This window comes from Pelecanus crispus, unplaced genomic scaffold (genome assembly GCF_030463565.1).
Source record: "Pelecanus crispus isolate bPelCri1 unplaced genomic scaffold, bPelCri1.pri SCAFFOLD_186, whole genome shotgun sequence".
Taxonomy (NCBI): domain Eukaryota; kingdom Metazoa; phylum Chordata; class Aves; order Pelecaniformes; family Pelecanidae; genus Pelecanus; species Pelecanus crispus.
The window spans coordinates 1-14,318 of record NW_027461284.1 but is presented as its reverse complement, the minus strand read 5'-3'; the positions used below and the strand labels follow the sequence as shown (position 1 = coordinate 14,318).

The following is a 14,318-nucleotide window of genomic DNA, read 5'->3' as shown; positions in this document are numbered from 1 at the left end:
GAGGGGCGTGCGAGGGGTGCGTTGGGCTGTGGCCGTGCGAGGGGCGTGCGGGCTCTGGGTGTGCGAGGGGCGTGCGAGGGGTGCGCGGGGCTGTGGGTGTGCGAGGGGCGTGCGGGCTCTGGGTGTGCGAGGGGCGTGCGAGGGGTGCGTGGGGCTGTGGGTGTGCGGGCGAGGGGTGTGCGAGGGGCGTGCGGGGCTCGGTGTGCGAGGGGTGCGTGGGGCTGTGGGTGTGTGAGGGGCGTGCGGGGCTCGGTGTGCAAGGGGTGCGTGGGGCTGTGGGTGTGCGAGGGGCGTGCGGGCTCTGGGTGTGCGAGGGGCGTGCGAGGGGCGTGCGAGGGGCGTGCGGGGCTGTGGGTGTGCGAGGGGTGCGTGGGGCTGTGGGTGTGCGAGGGGCGTGCGGGCTCTGGGTGTGCGAGGGGCGTGCGAGGGGCGTGCGGGGCTGTGGGTGTGCGAGGGGCGTGCGAGGCCAGGAAGAGCCGCGCGAGGGGCGTGCGAGGCCCCGTCCCCTGTCCCCCAGCCGAGCCCCCCGTGCCCCCCCGCCGCAGCAGCCACCACCGGTTCCTCTCCGTTTTATGTTAAAATCGCTTTACACGCAAAATACAAAAATACCCCCGGGCTGGGGAGCCCCCCCCGCCGTGACCCCCCCGGCTCCAGGGGACCCCGGGGGCCGGGTGACCCGGGGGGGCTGTGCTGTGTCCCCCCGCCCCCCCCCGAGGTAGTCAGTGCGGTGGGGGGGGGGGCGGCGTGTCGGGGGGTGTCACGGGGAGGGGACGGCGCATTTTGGGGGGGGGGACAGTGTGTGACAGGCTCAGATTGGCACCGGCGGGGGGACTGCAGCACTGGGGGGGTGTCTTATATTTTGGGGGGACACAGGGCTGCTCTGGTCCCCCAAAAGCCTCTTGGGGGGGTGTTAAAGGAGGGGACCCTCATACCTCACCCTGCGGGGGGGGGGGACACTAGTGTCATGGGGGGGCACTAAGGGCCACCCAAGGGTGCAGGGGGTGCTGGGACACCCCCCCAGTAGTGGGGTACAGCCCTGGGTAAGGGGGGGGATTCGGGGGGGTCTTCAGGCCCAGGGGAGCGTTAGAGGGGTCCCATGTTTGGAGGTGGGGGGCACCCAAACCCATGGGGGGTCCCAGGCCACAGGGGGGAGTCCCCTGGTTGAGGGCCATCCAGGAAATGGGGGGGGTCCCCCTAGATGGGGGGGCTGTTCAGGGAGGGGGCACCCAGGTCCCTTGGGGGGGTCCCAGAATGTAGTGGTGGTCCCAGGTTGGGGAGCCCTGGCTGAGGGGCAAGTAATGTGGGGGAGGGCACCCAGATCCCTTGGGGGGGGTCCCAGAATGTAGTGGTGGTCCCAGGTTTGGGGGGGGGGGGGAGGGCTGTGGCTGAAGAGGGGGGGCCAGGTAATTTGCAGGGGGGTCTGGAGTTGGGGTGGGGGCACACAGGTCCATTTAGGGGGCTCCTAGGGAGGGGGAGGCTTCATGGGGGGGTCCCCAGCCGGGGTGAGGGCACCCACATGCCTTGGGAGATGCCGGGGGGGCCCCCCATCTCCAGCAGATTTTTGAGGGGGTCCAGCTTTTGGGGGGTGGGCCCATTTGCAAGTGGGGGGTCCCCAATCACAGGACAGAGCTGGGGGGGCCCAGTCCATGGCGGTCGGTGGGTTGGGCGGATCCCCCAATCCGGGGGGAGGCCCCGGTCCAGGGGAGGGGTCCCCAGCCCTGGGGGGGCCCCCACAGCAGGGGGGGGCCCCCTAGCAGCGCCCCACCTTGGCGTCGCCGATGGCCCCCCAGACGTCGAAGACGAATTCGTCGGGGAAGGCGAAGTCCCCGAGCTGGGAGTCGAGGGCCTGGGCCAGCGCGTCGGGGTCCCGGGCGTCCCGGCCCAGCTCCACCATGGTGGCGGCTGCGGGGACACGGGGACACTCAGGGACACGGGGACACACAGGACTTGGGGGACACGGACACTCAGGGACACGGGGACACACAGGACTTGGGGGACACGGACACTCAGGGACACGGGGACACGCGGGGGACACGGGGACACACGGGGGAAACTCAGGGACATGAGGACACGCGGGGGACACGGGGACACACAGGACTTGGGGGACACGGACACTCAGGGGATAGGGGGACACTCGGACATGGGGACACGCGGGGGACACGGGGACACATGGGGGACACGGGGACACACAGGACTCGGGGGACACGGACACTCAGGGGATAGGGGGACACTCGGACACGGGGACATGCGGGGGACACGGACACTCAGGGGACATGGGGACACACGGACACATGGGGGACACGGGGACACACGGGGGACATGGACACTCAGGGACACAGGGACACGCAGGGGACACGGGGACACGCAGGGGAAACTCAGGGACATGGGGACACGCGAGGGACATGGGGACACACAGGACTCGGGGGACACGGACACTCAGGGAATATGGGGACACTCAGGGAATATGGGGACACTCAGGACTTGGGGGACACGGACACTCAGGGACACAGGGACACGCGGGGGACACGGGGACACACGGGGGACACACGGGGGAAACTCAGGGACATGGGGACACGCGAGGGACATGGGGACACACAGGACTCGGGGGACACGGACACTCAGGGAATATGGGGACACTCAGGGACATGGGGGCACGCGGGGGACACAGGGACACGGACGCTCAGGGGATATGAGGACACTCAGGGACATGGGGACACGCGGGGGACACGGGGACACACAGGACTTGGGGGACACGGACGCTCAGGGGATAGGGGGACACGTGGGGGACACGGACACTCAGGGGACATGGGGACACACAGGACTTGGGGGACACGGACACTCAGGGACACGGGGACACGCGGGGGACACTCAGGGACACGGACACTCAGGGACATGGGGACACGCGGGGGACACACGGGGGACACTCAGGGACACGGGGACACGCGGGGGACACGGACACTCAGGGACACGGGGACACACAGGACTTGGGGGACACAGACACTCAGGGACATGGGGACACGCGGGGGACACGGGGACACGCGGGGAAACTCAGGGACATGGGGACACGCGGGGGACACGGGGACACGGACACTCAGGGACATGGGGACACGCGGGGGACACGGGGACACTCAGGACTCGGGGGACACGGACACTCAGGGACATGGGGACACACAGGGACACACGGGGGACACTCGGGACACGGGGGACACAGTGGACACGGGGACACTCAGGGGACACAGTGGACACGGGGGACACTCAGGGGACACGGGGACACTCGGGGACACGCAGGGGACAGCCAGCGCCTCGGGGCAGGGGGGTCACAGCCCAGGGACCTGCATCACCCCTGGGGGTCCCTGCCGAGGGCTGGGGGGGTCCGGGGGGATCCCCAGCTCCTGGGGGAGGTGGGGGCTGGGCTGGGGCAGGGTGGGGGTCCCCAGCACCCCGGGGTGGGCTCCTGCAGGGTGGGGGTCCCCAGCCACCCCGGGGTGGGCTCCTGCAGTGGGGCAGGGGTCCCCCCCCAACACCCCCGGGTGGGGGGAGCTGAGTTTGTCCCAGCCCCCCAAGAAGGGCAGCCTGCAGTGGGATGGGGGTCCCCAGCACCCCAGGGAGGGGGCTCAGAGGGGTCCCCAGTACCCTGGGGGGCTCCCCCTCACGCGGGGGGTCCCGGGGGGTCCCAGCCCCTGCTCACCCAGCTCGCTGTCCCGGATGCCCATGTAGCTCTCCAGCAGATCGTCCACCTTGGCCACGGCCCGCTCCTCGAAGGCGGAGGGCTGCGGGAGGGGAAAAGGGCGGCTCAGGGGGGGTCCCGGGGGGGTCCCCGTCCCCCCCACCCCGGGGGTCCCCCCCTACCTGCTCCTCCACGGTGGCGGGGCCCCGAGCGCGGAGGCGCAGGGTGCCCCGGCCGGTGCCCAGCTGGGTGCCCCCGCCACGGCCCGCTGCGGCCCGCGGGCCGATCATGTCTGGAGGGCGACGGAGCAGGGGTTTAGGGGGGCTGTGGATTATTGGGGACCCCCCCCAGCGTGGATGGGGGGGCTCCAAACCAACCACAGCCCCCCCCCCAGGATGGGGAGCTCCAACCCAACCGCAGACGCCACCCCCAGCACCCAAGGGGTGGGAAGGGAAAGATTTGGGGGGGCTCCAGAGTGCCCCCCATCAGTCTTGTGGGGGCCCCCCCATGTGACCCCCCCGAGGTGTGGGGTCCCCATCAGTTCCCCCTTTGGGTATTGAGGCCCCTCCACCCTCCCCCCAGGTTATGGGGGACCCCTCAGCTCCCCCTTGGTTTGGGGAATCCCCTCTGCCACATCCAGGGGATACAGCCCCCCCCCTTGGATTTTGGGGTTCCCCCCATGACCCCCCCAGCACTATGGCTCCCCATAAGCACCCTCCAAGGTTTCGGGGTCCCCATCAGCCTCCCCTTGGGTTTTGGGGTGCCCCCCAGCACCACAGATCCCCATCAGCCCTCCCCAGGCCTCAGGGGTCCCTGCAGCGCTGTGGGTCCCCAACAGCCCCCCCTTAGGTTTTGGGGTTCCCCTCATGCACTCCCAGCACTACAGGTCCCCATCAGCCCCCCCCCAGGTTTTGGGGTCCCCCCCAAGCACTACAGGTCCCCATCAACCCTCCCTTGGGTTTTGGGGTTCACCCATGTCCCTCCAGCACTGTGGGTCCCTATCAGCTCCCTCTTAGGTTTTGGGGTGCTCCCCCCAGCACCACAGGTCCCCATCAGCCCCCCCAGAGTTATGGGGTCCCCACCAGCCTCCTTTTGGCTTTTGGGGTTCCCCCCAGCACTGTGGGTGCCCATCAGTCCCCCCACAGGTTTTGGGGTCCCCCCAGATCTCAGGGATCCCCTCAGGGCCATGAGGGGCCCCTCCATTTTGGGGGGGGGGGGGTCTCTAAGATGGCCGCTCCACCTCCCCAGGTTTTGGGGGTCCCAGCAGTGAGACTGTCCCCACCCTGGGGGGCAGGGCAAGGCCCAATATCACCGGATGCCTGGGTCCCCCCCCCATTACTGGTGGGGCTCCCAGTACTCCCAGTAACCCAGGGCACCACCCAGTCCAGGACAGGGGACACCACCACCCTGGATGCCTGGGTCCCCCCAAGCCCATGAGCGGGCAGCTGCCCTGGGTGGGGCAGGGGGGCCACGGGGACACCCCTCCCCAGGCTCCCAGTGGGCTCCCAGTGCTCCCAGTTGGGGCTCACCGAAGGCCTTGCGGGGCTCGGTGAGCTGGAGGGCGAAGGTGCGGCCCCGGGGCAGCTCCTTCAGCATCTTGGCCACCTCGTAGTGCCGGGCGCCCACCAGACTCTGCCCGTCGATGGCCTCGATCATGTCCCCCACGCTGATCACCGGGATCCGGTCGATGACGCTGCCCTCCCGGATCCGCTGTGGGGACCACCCGGGGGTCACCACAGCCCCCCCCAGGATGGTCAGGGATGTCCCCAGGTCCCCCCCGGTGGCTCAGGGACCACCCAGGGGTCCCCATGTGCTTCCACGATAATCCAGGACATCTCCTGGTGCGCTTTCTCCCACCCCTGTGCTGGTTTGGGAACCCTCTGAGACGTCCCCATGTGCCCCCCTCGAGCCCCAGGGCAGCTCGGAGACCACCCAAGGGGTCCCGATGTCCCCCAACATCAATCCAGGGTGACCCTCGGTGTGCTCTCTCCCCATCCCCATTCTGAGTTGGGAACCATCCGAGATGTTCCTGTGTCCCCCCCCCAGCCCCACGGCAGCTCAGGGACCACCCAGGGGTCACCGTGGCCCGCCCCAGCACGGCCAGGGATGTCACCAGGTCCCACCCAGCCCCACGGCAGCTCAGGGACCACCCTGCAGTCCCCCCATGATAATCCCGGGTGTCCCTTGGGGTTCTCTTTCCCCATCTCCCCACATCAACTTGGGAACCCTCTGAGATGTCCCTGTGCCCCTGAACCCCCCCAAGCCCCAGAGCAACTCGGGGACCACCCGGAGTCCCCGCGTGCCCCCACCATGGTCAGAGATGTCCCCTTCAGCCCCACGGCAGCTCAGGGACCACCCAGGGGTCCCCATGTCCCCCCACAACAGTCCACGATGCCCTTTGGTGTTCTCCTTCTCCATCCCCATGTCGACTCGGGAACCCTCTGGGACACCCCTGTGTCCCCACCCAGTCCCAAATCAGCTCAGGGACCACCCAAGGGGTCCCCGCGTGCCCCCCACCACGGTCAGAGATGTCCCCTTCAGCCCCACGGCAGCTCAGGGACCACCCAGGAACCCCCACACCCCTCCCACGATAATCCATGACGTCCCTCGCTGATGTCCTTCCTCAACCCCGCATTTGACTGGGGAACCGTCTGAGATGTCCTCGCATCCACCCCCGCCAGACTCAGGGCAGCTCAGGGACCATTCAGGGGTCCCCATGTCCCCCCACCACGGTCAGGGATGTCCCGGGGTCCCCCCCCCAGCCCCAGAACAGCTCAGGGACCACGCAGGGGGTCCCATGATGGTCTGGGATGTCCCTCGGCATTCTCCTTTCCCATCCCCATGTTGACTTGGGCACCAGCCGGGATGTCCCCGCGTCCCCCCCACAACCCCGAGTGGCCCAGGGCCCCCTCAGAGCACCCCCAGGGCTCCCCGCCCGGTGACAACGGCCCCCCGGGGGCGTTTACCTTGATGAAGGCGTAGCCGGCGCCGTTGTCAGTGATGGTGAGACCCAAGGCCTCCTCCGACTTGAAGACCTCGACCTCCTTGCGCTGGCCCTTGGTGTGGGCAAAGATGAAGTCCTCGAGGCCGATCTGCCCACCCAGCAGCTTCTCCATGTCCACCTTGTGCGTGTTGAGGGTGCAGAACATCACCTGGCCGGGGCAGCGGTGTCAGGGCCTGGGGGGGGACCCGGGGGGGACCCCCTCGGGCCACGCGTGTCCGCCCTCTCCCTGGGGACGTGTGGGACGCTTGTGGGGGCGGAAAGGACCTGGCAGATGTGCGAGACCCTCTCGGGGACAAGCGGGACCCTCATGAGAGACGCGAAGGATCCCTCTTCCTGAAGACATGCAGCACCCCCCAGGGACACGCGGGACTCTCCTGGGGGACACGAGGGACCCCTCTCCCTGGGGACACCCCAGACTCTCTTGGGGACACGCAAGGACTTGGGACACGGGGACACTTGGGGGACATGGGGACACTCGGGGGACACTCAGGACCACCCCTTGGGGGACATGCAGGACCCCTCGAGGGGACATAAGGGATCCCTGCTGTTGGGGACACGCAGGACGTGTGGCACCCCTCGCCCTGGGGACACCCAGGACTCCCCCAGGGGCACGCGGGACCCCTCACCCTGGGGACACCCAGGACCCCCCCGGGGACACCCAGGACCCCTCACCCTGGGGACACCCAGGACCCCCCCGGGGACACCCAGGACCCCTCACCCTGGGGACACCCAGGACCCCCCCGGGGACACGCAGGACCCCTCTCCCTGGGGACACCCAGGACCCCTCTCCCTGGGGACACCCAGGATGACCCCCTCAGAGGGCAGGGGGGATCCCTCCCGTTGGGGACACCCAGGACACACCCAAGGGACACGCGGGACCCCGCCATGCACCTCTGGAGTCCCCGCACCCCAATTCCAACCCTCCCCCGCAGACCCCAGCGCTGCCCCAGCCCGGGGGTCCCCTCCCCCTTCCCTCAGGGGGTCCCCAATGTCCCCAGTGCCCCCCCACCCCCCTCCAGGTCCCTGCACCTCAGCTCCCAATGTCCCCCTGAGCCCCAGCACCCAGGGGTGCCCCCACACCCCTCCAGGTGCCCTGTCCCTCAGCCCCCCACATCCCCCAGTGCCCCCCAGCACCCGGGGGGGCCCCCAAACCCTCTGGGTGCCCAGGCCTCAGCCCCCCCCCATGCCCACCGTGCCCCCCCATCCCCCAAGGGTGCCCCCAAACCCCTCTGGGTGCCCTATGCCTCAGCTCCCCCCTCCTCCTGTTCCCCAGCACCCAGGGGAACCCCCAAAATCCCTCCAGGTGCCCTGCCCCCCAGGACCCCCCCCCCAGCACCCATGGGTGCCCCAAACACCTCCAATTGCCCTGTCTCTCAGCTCCCCACATCCCCCAGTGCCCCCCAGCACCCAGGGGTGCCCCCAAACCCCCTCTGGGTGCCCATCCCTCCCCCCCCAGCACCCCCCACACCCATTCAGGTGCCCTATCCCTGAGCCCCCCCCACATCCCCCAGCACCCAGTGGTGCCCCAAACCCCTCCGGGTGCCCATCCCTCAGCCCCCCACATCCCCCAGTGCCCCCCAGCACCCAGGGGTGCCCCAAACCCCTCTGGGTGCCCTATGCCTCAGCCCCCTCCATGCCCCCCCAGCACCCATGGGTGCCCCAAACCCCTCCAATTGCCCATCCCTCAGCCCCCCACATCCCCCAGCACCCATGGGTGCCCCCAAACCCCTCCGGGTGCCCATGCCTCAGCCCCCCACATCCCCCAGTGCCCCCCAGCACCCAGGGGTGCCCCAAACCCCTCCGGGTACCCATCCCTCAGCCCCCTCCATGCCCCCCCCCAGCACCCATGGGTGCCCCAAACCCCTCCAATTGCCCTGTCTCTCAGCTCCCCACATCCCCCAGTGCCCCCCAGCACCCAGGGGTGCCCCCACCTCTCCGGGCGGGATGTGGAAGGCCTCGGCGATCTTGCCGTAGAGCTCGCGGACGTTGGTGAAGCCCTCGACGCGGCCGGTGGGGCTGCCGTGCGCCAGCTGCGTGTGGAAGACCAGGCGAGGCCGAAGGGCGGGGGGCGGCGGGGGGAGCCCCGGGGGGGGCGGCCCCCCCGGGAGCCCCCGCCGGGAGCCCCGGGCTTTCACCGGCTGCCCCCCCGCGCCCCCCCGCCGCCTCCTCGTTCTCCACCAGCGGCGGGGGCTTCTTGCGGCGGCCCAGGCCCAGCGGCATGGGGGGCGGGTGGGGTTTTTTTGGGGGGTGGGGTGACAGCAGAGCCTTGGGGGGGTGGGGGGCTGGGTGCCCCCTCCCCGAGGAGGGGGGTCCTGCGGTGCTTCGCTGGGTGCTAAAATGAGAGAGAGGGAAACTGAGGCCCGGGGGGGGGGGGGGGGTGGGTGAAAAGGGAGGGGGGTGCCTGGGGGGGGGGGGGACGCGGGGGGCTGAGGGACAAAGCGGGGAAACTGAGGCACGGAGGCACGGGGGGCTTTGGGGGAATCGAGGCAAGGGGGACCCCGACGGCCCCCGCGGAGGGGCCTGGGCCCGGCGGACACCCGCTACCGCCCGCCCCCCCCAGGAAACAGCGACGCGGGGGCGCGGCCAGCCCCGCCCCGGGCGTGCGACACCTCCCCCCGGCCCCGGGCACCCCCCGGGGACCCCCCCAGGCCCGCCCCGGCCCCCCCGAGCCCCCGGCGCCCCCCGCTCACCGGCCGGGCCCTCCCGCCCTCCAGCCGGGCGCTGCTGCCGGAGCGACACTTCCGGGAAGGCGGGGCCTAACCCCGCCCGGGCCAATCATCGCCGCCGCCCCGCCCCGCCCGCCAATGGGGTGCGCGGCGGAGGAGGAAAGGGGGGACCGGTAGGAAAGGGCGCAGCCACCGCCCCCCCCCCCCCCCCCCCGCGGCGATGGGCGCGGCCGCCGCGCGCCGCCCGCGGGCGGGGCTGCTCGCAGCCAATGGGGAGCGAGGAGTGCGAGTCCCGGCGGGGGCGTGGCCGGGCGAGCACAAGTGGGCGGGGGGGGGGGAGGAGAGCCCCGACAGCCCCCGGGGATACTGGGGGCCACAGACCCCGGGCGGGGACAGGCGCCGTTTGAGGGGGGGCGTCCCGCGCCCCGCCCTTGGAGCCCCCCGCCCCCACCCCGGAGCCCCCCACCTTGGAGCCCCCGCCCCCCCCCTTGGAGCCCCCCGCCCCCACCCCCGGAGCCCCCCCCTTGGAGCCCCCCCCCTGGAGCCCCCCGCCCCCCCCCCCGGAGCCCCCCCCTTGGAGCCCCCCGCCCCCCCCCCCCGGAGCCCCCCCCTTGGAGCCCCCGCCCCCCCCCCGGAGCCCCCCGCCCCCACCGCGGAGCCCCCCCCTTGGAGCCCCCCGCCCCCCCCCCCGGAGCCCCCCGCCCCCCCCGGAGGCAGCAGCCGAGCGGAGGTTTCAGCGCTTTATACAAAGCCGTACACGTGCGCTCCTGTTGCAGGAACAGACCCTTTTCCGGGCGGTTTTATCCCAAAGGATAAGAGGGACCCCCCCCCCCGCCCCGCCCCGAGCCGCCCGCGGCCCCCCACCCCCACTTTTGGGGGGGGCTCCCCCCTGTCCGGGGGGGGCTGAGAGCACCCCGGGACCCCCGAGAGGGGGGAGGGCAAGGGCACCTGGAACACCCCCCCCCCCAGCATGGAGGGGGGGGCAAGGACATGGGGAGCCCCAAAAGAGGGGGGGCGAGGACACCCCACGGCCCCCGGAGCAGAGATGGGGGACAGGGACACCCCAAGACCCCCAGATGGGGGGGCAGGACGCTGCGAGCCCCGAGGTTGGGGGGGGGGACAAGGAGGGAACCCCAGAGCCACCAGAGCAGAGATGGGGACAAGGACACCAGGAGCCCCGAGACGGGGGGAGGAACCCCCCCAGACCAGAGATGGGGGGACAAGGACACCCCGGGACCCCCAAAATGGTGGGGGACGAGGACACGCTGGGACCCCCCAAAATGGGGTGGGGAATGAGGACACCCTAGGACCCCCAAAATGGTGGGGGACAAGGACACCTCAGGACCCCCAAAGCCTTAAGACACGGGGTGAAGGGCACCTCACCAACCCGGGACCCCCAAAATGGGGTGGGTGGGGGATGAGAACACCCCGGCACCCCCAGCCCCCCAAGATGGCGGGGGACAAGGCCGCCTCAGGACCCCCAGAGCTCTAAGACGGGGGCAGGAGGACACCGCACCCCCCCCCGATGGGGGGCGAGGATGCCGAGACCCCCCCAAGCCTGGAGCCGCTCTCGGCCCAGAACCTGGGGCGGGCAGGAGCCCCCCCCGCGGGCCCCGACACCCCGTCACGGCCCCCGAGGGGTCCGAGCCCCACCCCGAGCCCCCCCAGACCAGGTCGGGGGGCGCGGGGGGGCAGGGCTAGACGGGCAGGATCTGCTCCAGGACGGTCTTGGAGGAGGGGGGGATCCTGTCGGGGAACTTGACCTCGAACTCGATGATGAGGTCCCCGCGCTGGTCGGGGGTGCGGGGGTACGGGAGCCCCTCGCCCGGGATGCGGCGCTTCACCCCCGGCTTCAGGACGTCCTTGAAGACCATGGGGATGGTGCGGCCGTCCAGCGTCGGGGCGTTGACCGTGCAGCCGCAGAGGGCCTGGGGGGAGGGCACGGGGTGCCACCCGTCACCACCGGGCCACCGGCACCCGCCCACCGCGGCCCCACCACCCAACTGCCCGCCCGTCACCTCCCCACCACCAAGACCCACCACCCAACCAAGCACCCGCCACCCAACCAACCCCCCGCCACGTCCCCACCCCCCGCCACATCCCCACCACCCAACCAACCCCCCGCCACGTCCCCACCACCCAACCAAGCACCCGCCACCCAACCAACCCCCCGCCACGTCCCCACCACCCAACCAACCCCCCGCCATGTCCCCACCACCCAACCAACCCCCCGCCATGTCCCCACCACCCAACCAACCCCCCGCCACGTCCCCACCACCCAACCAACCCCCCGCCACGTCCCCACCCCCCGCCACGTCCCCACCACCCAACCAAGCACCCGCCACCCAACCAACCCCCCGCCACGTCCCCACCACCCAACCAACCCCCCGCCACGTCCCCACCACCCAACCAACCCCCTGCCACGTCCCCCCAGCCACCTGTCACATCTCCACCACCAAGACCAACCATGGATCCCCAACCACCCTTAGCGCTCAGCACCAAGAGCTACCACCCATCATGTCCTGACCACCCAGACCCACCCCCCCCCTGCGTTCCCAGCACCAAGACCAAGCACCCAGACAACCACCCATCATGTCCCTGCCACCCAAACAACCACCCGTCACATCCCCACCACCCAGCCAGCCACCCATCAGGTCTCCACCACCCATCACATCCCCACCACCCAACCAACCCCCCAACCACCCATCACGCCTCCACCACCAAGACCCACCACCCATCACATCCCCCCAACCACCCATCACATCCCCCCAACCACCCATCACACCTCCACCACCAAGACCAACCATCCAGACAACCACCCTTGGTTCTCGCCACCAAGACCTACCACCCATCACGTCCTGACCACCCGGACCCACCACCCCCTGCATTCCCACCACCCAGACGACCACCCGTCACGTCCCTGCCACCCGTCGTGTCCAACCCACCGAGACCAACAGCTCATCGTGGACATGCCACCAAGACAATCACCCTTGGTCCCCACCACCCAGTTGACCACCCATCGCGCCTCCGCCACCCACCACGTCCCCACCACCAAGACCAATCACCCAGACAACCACCCTTGGGTCCCCGACACCGAGACCCACCAACATCCCCACCACCCCCTGCATCTCCGCCACCCAGGCCAACCGCCCAGACAACCACCCACCACATCCCCACCGCCCATCGTGTCCTCACCACCAAGCACCAACCACCCGTCGCATTCCCACTGCCACCACCAAGACCAGCCCAGCCCTGACGTCCCCACCAAGACCGACCCACCCACCTCCGGAGGCTGATCTTCGCTGGGTAGACAATGTCCGAGCCCTCACGGCGGAAGGTGTCGTGGGGTTGTCTTTGAGGACGAAGACCAACGTCGGCGGGGATGTTGTTGGGAGTCTGGTCACCCTCCTTGGGGAAGGTGATCTTGGTGCCTTCTTCCAACCCCGTTTCAACCTCAATGGTGAGGATCTTGTCCTCGTTACGCACCGTCTTCCCATCGGGGTTCAGACGCTTGTGGGAGATCTCATCTTCTTTGTGCAACCGTTGAAGACCTCCTCCAGGGAGACCTTCAGGTCATAGAGCACTGGGGGGTCTTGCTTACGGCAGGCGCCTTCCGCGCCCCCCCGACCCCGGGGAAGCTGACGCGACCAAAACCTCCCACGTGGAAAGCAGTGAAGGCATCGTCCCCATCGTCGTCATCCCCGTTGCGCTGGACGAAGAAGGGTCGAAGGGGTTGCGACCGTCGAAGAATTCGGCAAACATGGCGTGGGGGTCGCCCCGGAAGGTGTAGGTGAAGGTGGGGCCATTGGAGCCCCCAGGGGCCGGAGCTCGGGGCTCCCCCTTTCAGCCCTAAAAAGGGGGGGAAGGTGCCCGTCAGCCCCGCCACATGCCAGAGGTGCCCCGGCAGGCGGCCGAAGCGCCCCGGCGCGTTACCGGCCGGGGCAGGGCGTGGGGTGAGACGCGAGCAGGGCGTGGAGCAGGCGAGGGCGTGGGGCGGGTGTGGGGCAGGTGAGCGGGCGGGCGGTGGCGGCGGTCTGGCGCGGCCCAGCGCCGGAGCTGGAACCGGTTCTGCTCGGGCGCCGGAGGACCGCGGCGCAGACAGACGCTGCTGATGGCTGACGGCCCCGGCCAGGCCCCAACAGGCCCAGCCGGATCCATCACCACCCCCCGGCACGCCCCGGCGCGGCTCCCAGCAGCCCCCAGGCTCCAGCCCTGCTGCCCGCGCCCTGCCAGGCTCCTGTCACCCCCTGCCTGGCCCCCCCACGGCCCCAGCCCCCCACCCCACTGCCTGCCCCCCGTTCCCAAGGCCTGCCTCCACCCCCAGCCCCCAAGCCTTGGCTGCCTGCTTTCATCCTGACCCCCTTCCCCCACAAACCCCCACCCGCCCTGCCTGCTCCCCCAGACCGCCCACCCCCCCAGCCTGCCTTCACCCCGACCCCCACCCACCCTCCCTTCCCCCCAGACCCCCCACCCACCCTGCCTGTCCCCCTCCAGACTCCCACCCACCCTGCCTATCCTCCCCAAACCCCCACCCCCCCGCCTGCTTCACCCTGACCCCCACCCACCCTCCCTATTCCCCCCTGACCCCCACCCACCCTCCCTATCCCCCCCAGACCCCACCCACCCTCCCTATCCCCCCCCAGACCCCCGCCCCTCCGCCGTGCCTTCACCCTGACCCCCACCCACCCTCCCTATCCCCCCCCAGACCCCCGCCTGCCTTCACCCTGACCCCCACCCACCCTCCCTATCCCCCCCAGACCCCTACCCCCACTGCCTGCCCCCCCATCCCCCCCAAACCCCCACCCCCAGCCTTACCTTCACCCCGACCCCCACCCCCCTCCCTGCCCCCCCGCCCCCCCACAGCCCCACCTCCCCCCCGTCCCCCGCGGGGCCCGCCGCTCACCCTCCTCCCCGTACTTGTCGAAGATCTCCCGCTTCTTGGGGTCGCTGAGAACGTCGTAGGCCTCGCCACCCTCCTGAA

The 14,318-nt window shown here is 70.7% G+C and overlaps 2 protein-coding genes across 2 annotated transcripts; both read right to left on the bottom strand.

The window, feature by feature from the left end:
- Nucleotides 1-1,750: 1,750 nt before the first annotated feature.
- On the bottom strand, nt 1,751-8,891 carry LOC142596893 (PDZ domain-containing protein GIPC1-like). The gene is given in 7 exon segments (XM_075727361.1): nt 1,751-1,902; nt 3,689-3,770; nt 3,850-3,959; nt 5,197-5,377; nt 6,634-6,819; nt 8,603-8,777; nt 8,779-8,891. Coding segments are annotated over 7 exon segments (999 nt in total).
- A 2,143-nt stretch (nt 8,892-11,034) lies between these two features.
- LOC104031334 (dnaJ homolog subfamily B member 1-like) lies at nt 11,035-14,288 on the bottom strand. Its single transcript, XM_075727360.1, is given in 6 exon segments — nt 11,035-11,265; nt 12,617-12,861; nt 12,864-12,971; nt 12,974-13,060; nt 13,063-13,186; nt 14,241-14,288. Coding segments are annotated over 5 exon segments (708 nt in total). The 5' UTR covers nt 13,100-13,186; nt 14,241-14,288.
- Nucleotides 14,289-14,318: the final 30 nt, after the last annotated feature.